This window comes from Callorhinus ursinus, unplaced genomic scaffold (assembly GCF_003265705.2).
Source record: "Callorhinus ursinus isolate GAN/ISIS: 27379988/994484 unplaced genomic scaffold, GSC_fseal_2.0 scaffold1117, whole genome shotgun sequence".
Classification (NCBI taxonomy): Eukaryota; Metazoa; Chordata; class Mammalia; order Carnivora; family Otariidae; genus Callorhinus; species Callorhinus ursinus.
In genome coordinates, this window is record NW_027398172.1 from 1 (window position 1) to 13,172 (window position 13,172).

The 13,172-nt window shown below is 48.3% G+C and overlaps 1 protein-coding gene and 1 long non-coding RNA gene across 2 annotated transcripts; one reads left to right on the top strand and one right to left on the bottom strand.

Annotated features, from left to right (window-relative positions):
* Window positions 1-9,466: 9,466 nt before the first annotated feature.
* LOC141372112 (uncharacterized) lies at window positions 9,467-11,324 on the bottom strand. Its single transcript, XR_012377430.1, has 3 exons — window positions 11,066-11,324; window positions 10,150-10,235; window positions 9,467-9,576 (listed from the first exon to the last, which is right to left on the bottom strand). It is a non-coding gene; the product is annotated as an uncharacterized lncRNA (long non-coding RNA).
* Window positions 11,325-11,411: 87 nt separating this feature from the next.
* Window positions 11,412-13,051, top strand: LOC112818990 (tubulin beta-4B chain-like). The gene is made up of 2 exons (XM_025866056.2): window positions 11,412-11,596; window positions 12,848-13,051. Exons 1-2 carry the CDS (start codon window positions 11,540-11,542, stop codon window positions 13,034-13,036), a joined length of 246 nt encoding a protein of 81 aa, XP_025721841.1. The 5' UTR covers window positions 11,412-11,539; the 3' UTR covers window positions 13,037-13,051.
* Window positions 13,052-13,172: the final 121 nt, after the last annotated feature.

The window sequence follows — 13,172 nt, forward strand, 5'->3', positions numbered from 1 at the left end:
GACTAAGCATGCCGTTATCTCCTCTTCTGAGGCAGAAAACACCTCTACTTTTGTCTCAGATGCTAGAATGTTCTCTAATGATTCTGCTGTGAAAGGAGCATAGAGCACAGCCTTGTCTGTGATCCCTTTGCCCGCTGCACATCTAAGGCCGGCCGGCTCTGTTCCCCACAGGTAACAAATACGTACCTCGGGCCATCCTGGTGGATCTGGAGCCGGGCACCATGGACTCCGTCAGGTCTGGACCATTCGGCCAGATCTTCAGGCCGGACAACTTCGTGTTCGGTATGTAGTCACGATCAATGGCAACTGGCTCAGTGAGTCTCCCTTCTCAACACTGTGGAAGTCAGAGATCTTAGTGCTGAATGCCAAGGTGGAGACTGTGTGTCCGCAGAGAGCCCTGGGTCCTGGCCTAATTCCGCGTAATCCTGGGGCGGCCACTTCTCTGGCCCCTCTCTGGGCAGTTCAGAGAACAGTGCCAGCCTCCAGAGGGCCCCTTCGCTCCCCCCGACCACCCCCAACTACAGAGCAGCCTGTGACAGGTGAAGAATACAGAGCAGTGACTAACCTTCCAGCAGGAGTTGATAGGCTGCTGGTGACGTCAGAGGACCAGGGCCAGCAGGTAAGCATGTCAGGAAGCCAAAGGCCAAAGGCACAGGTTATGACCAGACGTGGGGCCAGGTGCTTGGAGCCCATCTTCTTTTTGGATCATACTGTGCCCTTGCCCTTGACCATTTATGGTATCTACTTTAGGTATGTTAAATACTGAACGCAGACCTGCACAAATGGGTCATGAACACGGTGCCTTTATAGGCCCTTAATGGTGTCCAAGCTCACCCACAAATGAAATGTCCTTCCTACAATCCCAATACTAATAGCAGAGGAACAGGAAGGGTGAAATAGTTCTTAGCAGCTCCACAAAGAAGCAGGACAGCTTCATATGAGTCACCAGTAGGATGAGGCTGCCCAGAAGCTGATGTGGTCAGACCTACATTCATAGCTCCCAATCAAGACAATCGAACTAGTTCTGAACTGAAAGTCCTGTTTCATGGGGCCGGGGGGAGGGAGTCCAGGAACGGACTGGAAATTTTAACTAGTAAAACAACACCTCAGGAATATGGAAATTACAGGTATCTGAAAAGTATGGAGAAGATAAACAGCATTAGCTAAGGAACCAAACCCGGACAATTGGCTGAAGTGTATGTGTCAACTGATATGAAGGAACTTTCTAAGGAATGTCTTTGTAGCAGATACCGTTGGTGCCTGCCCATGCTCCTGGGACACTCATTCTTCCTAGACTCTCTACTTCATATCCTGCCCATCGTACCCCTTTGGAAGGAGGACTGTTGAAGGACAGACTAGGGGCTAAATAGCCCAGCTTCCCCAGCTCTTGGTGAAACCACTCTGGGTGATGGTCTGCTTCGTCCCTTACAGATCCCCCAGCATGGAAGCCTGTGCCCACCCCAGCACCTGCTTGCAAATGCAGCCTGGGGTCTTCCCTTTCCTGGCTCAGTTCCCTACTACCCTCCTGCTGCTTCCTGGGGTAAACTTCACTCAAACCCTTGTCTCAGGTTGGCTTCTGGGGGACTGACCTGAGACACTCACCAAAGAGGAGATGCTGTAGTTTTTCATTGCTACGTAACAAGTTACCACAAACTCAGTGGCTTAAAGCATCACAGTTGTCTTACAGTTTCTGTGGTCAAGAGTCATGGGTCTTCTGCTCATGTCCTCAACTGACCACCCTGAGCTGCTCCATCTGGAGCCCAGGGCCCTCATTCATGGCCCTCGGGTGGTTGGCAGAATCCAGTTCCTCGCAGTCATAGGTCTGAGGCTCCTGTTTGCTTTTTGGCCATTGATCAGAGGCCATTCTCTGCTCCTTGGGGCTGCCATGCACATAGCCCTCTCCACTAGGTGGTAGTTCCTCCTTCAAGGCCAGCAGGAGAGGGTCTCTACAGCTTTGAAATTCTGATGTCCTCTTCTGCCACCTGCCAGAAAAAAATTCTCTGCTCTAAAAGGGCTCATGTGATTGAAGGAGGCCCACCCCAATAATCTCCCTATTTTAAGGCCAACTGACTTGTAATCTTAATTATATCTGCAAAATCCCTTCACCGGAGTACCTTGATTCGTGTTTGAACAACTGGGAAATAGTGTATATACACCAGGGCTGGGTGGCTCCCGGGGCTGTGTTAGAATTCTGCCTACCACAAATGGGCCGTTTGGGGAATCGAAAGCACATGGTCTATGAAACTGGTTCCAACATCTGAACCTATGTTCACAGAGTAAGTGATGTTCCTACTTATTAGTTGTATGGCTTTGGGCAAGTACTCAATCTCTCTGAACCTTAGCTTCTTTTTCCAAAAAACATGGTTATAATAGTATCTACTTCAGAGGGTCATTGTAAGGGTTAAATGAAATAACATCTGGAAAGTACTGGTCACACAACAGTGCAACAATTGGTGTGCAGTGAGCATCCCATTAAGGAAGGTGTTCGAGGATAGGCTATATGACTTCTTGTTCGGAATTCTGCAAGGGGGGAGGAACCAAGATAGATTAATTTTGGAATATCTTTTTATTTTAGAAAATGTGATTTTCCCTTTTGACCAGGTCCCTTTTGAAGTCTATGGATCTATGTGAATATTCTTGGAAGAGTTAATATACTCATCAAAATAAGACCTTAACTGATTGCTATTAAATCGTTTCCCTGGTACAGAATTTCATAAGGGGATGGAGCCCGTGTGCTCAAATTTGGGAAAGAGTAGCAAGAGGTGGGAAAAAGAATCAAAAGAGAAACCTAACTGCTCTTAAATTTGCCTTAGAACTAGTTCCAATTCTGTAAGTTAAATTTGCAACTGCAGGCGGCTACAGTGGAAATTTCTATCTTAGGCTGGGCTCAGAGTAGCAACATAAGATTTTCTGAGGCAGCCCTGCAGGTCAAGAGCCCATTCTAACTTTCTTCTCACATGTACTTCCTTGTTTCCTTGCCTTGCTTTTCCGTCATTTCCTTTCAGCTCCAGTTTAAGACTGGACCACAGGTTCTGGTCCCAGCATTAATCTCTAGTCAGACTTGACAGTTCATTTGTTGACTCAGCTCCTGATCTTGCTGGGCCTCTTTATTTCCCTACTGTTCCTGTACTCAGCCTATAGTGGGCTCTCCCCACTGTGGAGACTCTCAGTCGGTGCCCTATTTTCAGCTTCATTGCTCCAACATCAGTATTGGCATCTCAACGGGATCCAGATGCCTCATTAATTGCAAAACAAGCCAACTTTAAAAGTCATCTGTGAATCAGCAGAGTATTCCCTGAGTTAACAAAAATTTGACTTTGAAACATCCAGTACATAAGAATTTCTGGTTACACACTGCTTCTCTATCCTACAACTCACCAGAGGCCTTACCCTCCACTCTTCCCCCAACGCACACACACCCCACAGCCAAGCTGTCCTTTGCCAGTACACCCCTATACTGGTGAGGGGAAATGACTGGTCCAAGACTACACCTCCTTATTTTCACCAAAGTAGTTGTGCACACAATGTGCCCCTCCCTTTCCTCTTCTTTCTTTCTTTCTCTTTCTTTCTTTCTCTCTCTCTCTCTTTCTTCCTTTCTCTTTCTTTCTTTCTTTCTTTCTTTTCTTTCTTTCTTTCTTTCTTTCTTTTTCTTTCTTTCTTTCTTTCTTTCTTCTTTCTTCTTTCTTTCTTTCTTTTCTTTCTTTCTTTCTTTCTTTCTTCTTTCTTTCTTTCTCTCTCTCTCTCTCTTTCTTTTTCTTTCTTTCTTTCTTTCTTTCTTTCTTTCTTTCTTTCTTTCTTTCTTCTTTCTTTCTTTTTCTTTCTTTCTTTCTTTCTTTCTTTCTTTCTTTCTTTCTTTCTTTCTTTCTTCCTTTCTTCCTTTCTTCCTTTCTTCCTTTCTTCCTTTCTTTCTTTCTTTCTTTCTTTCTTTTCTTTCTTTCCTAAGACTACTTATTTATTTTTTTGAGAGAGAGCAAAAGCAGGAGAGACCACAGAAGGAGAGGAAGAAGCAGAATCATCACTGAGCAGGGAGCCCGACACAGGACTCAATCCCAGGACCCTGAGGATCTGAGCCAAAGGCAGATGTTTAACCAACTGAGCCACCCAGCTACCCCTTCCCCCCTTTCCTCTTTCAACAGTCACAGCTCCATTAAATCTCTCTCAGAGGATGCCTTTCCCAACATAATTGTCTCCGTCTTCTTTAATCTCCTTCTTTCTTCTAATTATCAAAAAAAATCTCATATTTCTTTGTAAATACTCTATTATTTACAGAAAATAATCTATTTTGTACAATGTTTACACTAATTGTAATTTATGTTATGATATAAAAGTTAAGTTGCATTTGACTAATTGACATGCTATGTTTGGTAGACATATCGTTAACATTTATTAATTTTACTATTGCAGTTTTCTTTTCATACTCATATTTTGGAGTTTTATCCCTCCCCCTGCACCACTCATCTCAAACATTTTCTTAGGTCTTGAAAACTAGTAAGTGCTATGCTTGTAGTGGTAAGATAGTAAAATGGGTAACACTGGCCTTGCTGACAAGATGAAAAGAGTGGAAATAACAACTATTCCGTGTAATTACGAAAAACAAAAGAATATTGGGAGTGCGTTACCGAGGCATCACACTCTGAGTGTTCAACAAAATTCGGTACAGTCAAGTACTAAATTTAACAAACTTAATCTACCACATATTTGAAATGCAGCCTATTACTATTTTTGTACTGCATGACAACCAGGCATAAAGAATAACTGATTACAAGAACATACAATGGGGAAAAGACAGTCTCTTCGAACAATGGCACTGGGAAAACCGTAAAAGAATAAAACTGGGCCACTGTCTGGTAGCATACACAAAAGTACCCAAGATGCATGAAAGACCAGGATGTGAGACCTGAGACTAGAAAGGCAGCACGGGTAGCAATTTCTCTGATATCAGCCGTAGAAATATATTCTGGAAAGGTTTCCTAAGGCAAGGGAAGCAAAAGCAAAAATAAACTATTGGGACTACATCAAATTAAAAAGCTTCTGCACAATGAAGGAAATAATGAAACCAAAATACAACCTACTGAATGGAAGAAGACATTTGCAAATGACATACCCGATAAGAGGTTAATCTCCACAACATATAAAGAACATACACAACTCAACACCAAAAAACAAATAATCCAATTAGAATACGGAAGGAGGCCTTGAAAAGACATTTTGCCAAAGAAGACATCCAGATGGCCAACAGGCACACGAAAAGATGCTCAACATGACTCATCATCGGAGAAATACAAATCAGAGCTACAATGAGCTATCACCTCACACCTGTCAGGATGGCAAAAAGTAAAAAGACAAGAAATAACAAATGTTGGCAAAGATGTGGGAAAAAAGGAACCCTAGTGCATTGCTGGTGGGAATGTAAATTGGTGCAGCCACTATGGAAAACAGTAGGAAGGATCCTCAAAAAATTAAAAATAGAATGACTATATGATCCAATAACTCCACTACTAGGTATTTATCCAAAGAAAATGAAAACACTGATCTTCCCTGTTTATTGCAGAATTACTTGCAATAGCCAAGATATGGAAGCCATCTAAGGGTCCATCGATAGATGAATGGATAAGGAAGGTGTGACATGTGTGTGCGTGCATGTGCGCGCGAAACACCACAGGATGTCACTCAAATGTGGAATCTAAAAAAAAAAAATGAATAAACAAAGACAAAGCAGAATCAGACCTACAAACACAGAGAACAATCCGATGGTTGCCAGAGGGGGTGAGGGAGTGGGACAGTGGGACACACAGGCTTCCAGTAAAAATACAATAAAACAAAACCGATTGCAAATAAATAGTAGTATTTCTGCACAAAGCAAGCATTTCTGGCACTTAGTTGGGAAAAAAGGAGGGCAGCAGGACGGAGAAACAATTTCAGGGTTTCTCTGACGACTCCCGGTTGCACAATGCAGCAGACCCCAGCAGCCTGTAGTTTTCCACAATTTAAATGAGCTCGATCCAGTAAACAAAATGTACCTCAATATTATTTCATAGCTAAAAAATAGGCACTTCATATACTGAGTGCCTCTCCCCCCCCCCACCCCCGGTATTTAATGAGTGGTGGTGGTTGGTTGGTGCTCCCAGGGCCAAGCCCGATCGTGAGCAAGCTGGATGGCCCATGCTGGTGGTGGGCAGAGAGGAGGTGACTCCTACGTCTGGGGCGGGCACTGAAAAGGCACAGAATGTTCTGGGACGGCGGAGGCGGGCCCAGGCTGCAGCAGCTGGGCCAAGGATCCAGAGAAGCCGGTCTTGCCACTCCCCACCAGCCACCACTGGAAGCCTCTCCCCCAGCATGCTTGTGGCAGAAAGCAGAATTATTAGGCTCTGCACAACCTAATGGCTTTCTCACCACCGGGAGGAAAATGCTGACGTCAACCTTTCCGTAACTGCCCTTTGCCTTGACAGTGAAACAGAGCACCACTTGAGCCCTGGAGATTCCAAGAAAATGACCTGCACCTTTTGTGCACCCGGCTTGGCCACAGGGGAGTCGGCATGGTTGGCCTTGCCCAGATTCTTTGCAACTCACTGGTGTGAAAAAAAGCCTGTATTTGGAAAATAGGTGGTGAGGGAGCCAGAAAGTTGGAAAGTGATGGGAATTGGGCTCTCTTGGGTTCCACGCCTCCTCCAGGAGCTGCTCCAGTTCCGTGAGAGGTGCTCGGGCTGGAACTTCCTGCAGAGTGTGGCAACACCCACTCACCCGCAGACCCTTCGGGTCTGGGAGGGGAGACAGCATTCAAAGGGTGCCTCAGCTCACTGCCTGCTCAGTTCTTCTGCGTGTTTATTTCTACAGTAGTGCCTTTTGTTGCTAAATTAATCTCAGGGAAGAAGGGTTGGGATTACAATATGAAGATGTGTACACCATATGATAAGGTACAAAGGAGGGAGCATCACAGAGAAAGTGACATTGGAGTTGAGCCCTGATTTGTGGAGGGGAGCTTCCTGGAAGGAAGGAAGGAAGGAAGGAAGGAAGGAAGGAAGGAAGGAAGGAAATAGTAATACTAATTATAGTAGCTAAGATTAATGTAACATTTACTATGGAACAGGTGGCATTCTAAGTGTTTTCCCATATCCATTCATCCAGTCCTTGTAGCAACTCTAGGAGGTAGGTGCTATTATTATTACCATTTTACAGATGAAGAAATTGAAGCACAGAGAGGTTAAGTAACTTCCTCTCAGTCACACAGCTAATAAGTGTCAGAGTCAGGTTTTGCACCCACTCCATCCATGGCCTGTGCTCTTAACTCCATCCAGGGAATTTGAGAATGGGCTGAATGGGGGGACATTCATTCAGGTCATGTGAACAGCCCTGGCTGTATGAAGCAGTTTGCTTAGAGAATTTGGTACGTTCCAGATGCTCTAGATTATAGGAAAAATGGTAGCATTTGGAAAAAGGTTACATACGTTTGAAAATTTGTAAGATTGTGATTTATAGGTCATGGCATAAGAAAATGCAGTATTTCTTCATTTAATGTCCAAAGCAAATGTAATTGAAATGATGTTAAAAAGGAACAAACAAAAACACCCAAATGACCAGAAAAAGGAAGAAGAAAAGAAAGTAATGCATCAAACATAAACAGTGAAAAAAAGTACATACAGAGAAGAGTAGAAAGACATATTTATGTTCTTTGGTATTTTCTAAAGTTTCTAATTTCATAGTCAGAAAATATGTATATATAAAATAAGTTTTCTTACCATAATAAAATATATATGTATATATGATATGTTTGTATATTATACACACACACATTTGTTGTTTTCAATTTTGAAAGGCCCAGATTGACAATTCTAGTAAAAATAACACATACTGGGACATGAAACATTCCAGAAGGGGGCTGAAAAACATTACCGCATATTACTCCAAATTATTATTCTCTGGTGCAAAAATTTATAAACTATAAGTTGGTGGAGTTGGTATTTTCAAAGTAAGTTAAATTGGGGTTCCGACTATTTATACTTAAGGCAGTCTTTTTAAAAAGGAAGAATTTTAAATGCTTTAAGTAAAATTCCTCCGTCTTCATAAAGAGATGCTTTTATTAAAAGCTTGAAAATGTGTGCTCACAGTCAAAGGAGCAGGCAGGGCTATTTTAGAGGAGTTTCACGGGAAAGAGAAATTGAGGTGCCTTGTCCCCTGGACCCTCTCTGAGGGCACAAACAAGTAAGCTGTGAGACTGTTCCAGAATAATGCATGCGACTTGATTGCTGGAATGGTTCCTGGGTTTTTGTTATTCTATTGATGTTTTCCCAATGTCAGGGTCCCAATGAAATCTCTTTCAAGCAGATCACACGTGTCCTGTCAGAGACGGCATCCGCTAAGAGCAGCTCTCATCATGGACATCCCAGGCTTGGGGGCGCGGGGGCGCTTTCACTACGATCCTCTCACCCAGGGAAGGAGACAAGAAGGGCAGGCAGAGCGAAGGGGAGGCTCCTGAGTCCGTCTTTAAAATGCAGGCAAGGCCCAGCCTTCTACTGGGAATTCACTCCTTTCTTTCCAGTCTGAATGTTGTCAGCATCACCCCAAAGTGCCTTCAGGGCAGGGATGGCTCACACACTGAAGTCAGTGACATCAGGTCCAAAGCAGGAAATGACATGCGGGGGCGGGAGGATGTTGGGACCCCTCCCCCCTACCCTGGTGAACAGCCAGAGAGCTGCTCCTTTTTGGACAGGAGGGTCTTGCGGGGGTGGGGGAACCACCTTTCCCCAAAGCTTGCCAAAAGCCTATTCCAGGGGAGAGGGGAGGATGCGGCGGCCCCATTCCCTCCTGTTCCCTTCCCCAGGGCGGGGGTGGGGGGGTGGGGGTGGGGACGGGTTTCCCTAGACCCTTGCTGTGTGACAGCATGCTGGTGCCGCCTGCCCAAATGGAGGAGAGTAAGAGCTCACAGCCGTCGGATGAGTCACCTTAGGCTGGGCAGGCATTGTTTAAAAATCTGCCTGTGTGCCTCTTTGATTATATTCCAACGGACAACAGGGGCGGGTACTGCGGGGGGGCGGGGGGAGCGAGCAAATGAGAAAGCAGGCCGGTGCAGACTGGGTGGAGGGAGGAGACAGCCTCGGCAAGGGCATGTGCTGCCAGTAACCCACGGGCAGCCCTCCTGTGCCCAGGCCTGCTGTAATCAATGCTGTCATTGATTTATCGACTGCATAGGTACTAGACGTCCAGTTCACATTGTCTCTTAGACTCACAACGTAACAAAACCAGATTTCCACGCTAACAGAGGCTCAGAGAGGGTAGGTGACTTACTTAGCGACCCAACCAGCAGATGGTGCCCAAGCAGAGTGGGCACCATCCATGAGGGTGATCTTTCCCTTCCACAGGTAGGGAGATGCCCACCTGTTAGGGTCCCATGTCTCCAATATCGTCCCTTCCAGGTCACATCTTCTGTGCCTACTTGGAAACAATGAAGACCAAGAAGCAATTACCTCCAGAAAATCTTTATTGGCACTGTGTTATCCGTGAAGTTACCCGGAGCAGGGCCATTCTCTGGAAGGGAACTGGAAGGCTCCATCTGCTCATGAACAGCCCAAGAAATGGGAACTGAAGGTAGAGATGGGGAGAAGGTGGAGGCCAAACCCTCGGAACGTGGGAACAGCATCAGTGGGAATAGACTGTGCCCTGGGGGCCCAGCTGCATGGGGAGGGGAGAGAGGAGGAGAGAGCCAGGAAACCCACACGCCCCTGCCCTCTCCCCGGGGCACCAGGCACCTGATCAGTGCTGAGAGGACCCCCAGAGGACTGGCTCCCTCAGGCAGGCGTGATGAAGCCATGACGTTGCCCACCTCTGACAGATGCCCACTATTAACACAGCAAGCAGGCTTCATACTTATAACAACAGCATCACCTTGGGTTTTATGGGGGCATTTTTGCTCCATAAACTTGACCTGCTTTCATATAGAGCTTCTCATTTCCTACTCACAAAGCTGGCTGCAGGGCACCTATAATTATCGTCATTTTATAGTTGGAGAAACTGGCCCCAGAGAGGAAAAGGAATATGTGCGGGCAACAAAAACAGTCCCCAGGTCCCCGCTCACCTAGCCCAACGTTCAGGATCATCTTTGAGAACAATCATGATTGGGTGTCACCTCACGCTGACCAAGCCTTTAAAACTCACCTGGGCTTTGTCTTTGTAGAAGGAATCCAGATGCCTTCACTTACTAGCTTTGTAGCTAGTCAGCTCTTTGAGCCTCCGTTTCCGAGCTGTGAAATAGGGATAGTAATTATGTATACTCTAGAGCAGAGCTGTTCAATGGAAATACAATGTGAGTCACATAGGCAAGAAAATTTTCCAGTAGTCACTACTAGTGTAGTAGTCATTTAAAAAGGTAAAAAAAAAAAAAAAAGTGAAATTAATTTTAAAAATCTATCGAAAATATTATTTTGATATGTAATCAATATACAAAATTAGTAATGGAATATTTTACAGCCATTTAACTTACTGAGTCCATGCAATCCAGTGGCTCTTTTACACTTACAGCACATCTCAATTCAGACTACCCACATTTCAAGTGTTCAGTAGTCACATGTGGCTAGTGGCCTTTGGACAGGACTGTGCGGCTCTCTAGGTGGCAGCGAGGATTAGGTGACATATTGAATGTAAGGTATGGGTACCTCGGGGCTGATGTGCGGCTGTTACATCCTCTCGGACACACACGTACGCATGCAGACTGCTTCACATTTAGATGGCCTTTACAAAGACCCAAGAGCCCAATGCAGACATGAGACAAATCCAGCACCTTCCAGACGGACCATCTTCCTCACAAGTAGAAGTAAAAGCCGCCCACTCGCCCCATTCTCTCCTCCAACACAGTTCCCAGCTGCTCTCACCGGGGAACCCCCCACTCTTCCCCATGTTGCACCCCCCTCCCCGCGTTTAGACTGGCTGCTGCGAATTCCCACCCGGAATAGAAAGAGACCGTGGCCGGGAGTCCAGGACCCTGCCCTGGGAGGCAAGAAACCTGAGGAACAGCTGTAGAGCCCACTGACCATTCTAGGCTCCCCGCTCCAAGGGGGTACTGGCTGCCTCTCACCTTCCACCCGGAGGCGAGGACCCTCCCACCCGCGTTCCAGCCCCTGTCGGGTGTCCAGAGTGGAAGAGTGGGTGGGATGCGGTGTTACTGAAGGTGCCAGTGCAAGGGTGGGGCCGCGTCGGTGCCTCGAGCCGACCGCGGCGGGCTGGGCCGGAGGCCCCGACACCACCCTTGGCGGCCGGACGCCAGGGCCGGGAGCCCTCTCGCGAGCCAACAGGCGCGGAGCCGGGCCTGAGCGCCCCCGCACCTCGCACCGCGCCCCAGCTCCCCCTCGCGGTGCCGCAGTCTCCGCGGCACCGCCCCAGCCCCGCCCTCCATTACGTCATCGCGGGCCAGGCCGGGGAGGGGGCGACTGCCCCGGTATAAAAGGCGGCGCTGGGGGGGCGGCGACTGGTCTCTGCTGCGGAGTCCGCCGGTCGCGCCGAGCGCACAGCTCTGAGGGCCAACGCCACCACCCTCTCCGCAGCCGGCACCATGCGTGAGATCGTGCACATCCAGGCGGGCCAGTGCGGCAACCAGATCGGCGCCAAGGTGGGCGCGCCGCCGTGCAGGGTCCAGGGAGGGGGCGGCAGGCCCCGAGGGTGCCGACCCGGGTCGGGGGTGGCGGGACCCCAGGGTGCGGGCCAGGGCAGGGGCCGGGGGGAGGTGGCGGCCACCCGCCGGCCCCGGTGGCGCGTTCTCGGCGGGGCCGCCGGGCGGGGCCCAGGAAGCCACACAACCTGCCACGATGCTCGCGGCGACGCAGTGGGGTGTGCCTTTAATCAAGGCCCTGCGAGACGTGGTTGGCATTTTCGTGGGTGTATTACTCTCTAGAATTTGGATAGGGAGAGCGGTCATATTAATCCAGTGGCATCATGTGGAATTTAATTAGTGAATTTTCCTCTATACTTTGAATGAAAAAAATGCACTGTCATTGGGGTGACATGCTAGAGAGGCTTCTTGTTGGGTTTCAAAGACGGGGATTTAGAGAACTTCCCTAATAGGAGCACTCTCGACATGATGAGACATAGTGTCGGAGTCTGGCTTCCTGTCTGCGAGGCGGCAGGTGATGTCCCCGGCGCTGTGACTACCGACTGCAGTGGGCGAGGCAGGAGCCAGCCTGGTGCAAGGCTGTGGGCGGGCGCTTGGACAAGGACGTGGTCTCTTTCACAACCGCCATATTGCCCACCCCAACCTCCCCGCCCCCTTTCCTGCTGCAAATTCACAATGGAGCCTGTGCCCTCACCGTGCCCAGCTCTACCCACTGTCCCCGGTTGAGCTCCCAGACTCCTCCTGCCTGCCCTTCCCCACCCACCCCTGCCGTGGGCAGGGGCGGCAGGCCCTCTGGATGTCAGTGGCCTAAAACTGCTCTGCCTGGAGGGCTGGGTGGGGTTTGCACCAGGAGACCTTGATCCCTGCAGGCAGTTGAGGGGTGGGGTCCAAGTGGTCCTTGGTCCTGGCAGGACCCACCCATCCGCTGGGATGCAGTGACATTCAGCCCTGCCTGGGGGTGACGGCCCCCCCAACCTCCATGGCTTTCCCTAGAAGGGCATCGCTGTGCCCACCCTCCTCGTTCAGTGCCCTTCCCAGCTTTTCAGTCTGTCGCCATCATATGGCCGATGCTCTGCGGATTTCCAAGCCCCTCTGCAGCAGCCCCTGGAGGAATGGGGGGTGCAGCTCTAGGACTCCTTCACTGGCTGACCACAGTGGCCGCTGTTCCGAGCACATGAGAGGGAGAAAAGAGCCATCCTTAACCCATATTTAGGATGCCAGCCCATCATGTGATTTTTTTTTTTCCCCCAGTTTTGGGAGGTCATCAGTGATGAGCATGGGATCGACCCCACTGGCAGTTACCATGGAGACAGTGACTTGCAGCTGGAGAGAATCAACGTGTACTACAATGAAGCTGCTGGTGAGTACTTGAATGTTTTTGCCCAGTCAACCTTGCTTTGCATACTGTGGCAGATGGAACGTACTAGGACAGACAAATGACAAAGATGTGCTTCTTGCATTCGTTTTAAATGTCAGCTGCTAAAAACGACACGTTCTGTAGCTCCTCACGACTCCTGCACGTTGGCCATGACTAAGCATGCCGTTATCTCCTCTTCTGAGGCAGAAAACACCTCTA

Bases quoted from the DNA above. Each gene is read 5' to 3' on its own strand.
- LOC112818990 (XM_025866056.2), top strand. From the start codon at position 11,540: ATGCGTGAGATCGTGCACATCCAGGCGGGCCAGTGCGGCAACCAGATC. The intron at 11,597-12,847 runs GTGGGCGCGCCG...TTTTTCCCCCAG, and splicing joins GCAACCAGATCGGCGCCAAG to TTTTGGGAGGTCATCAGTGA.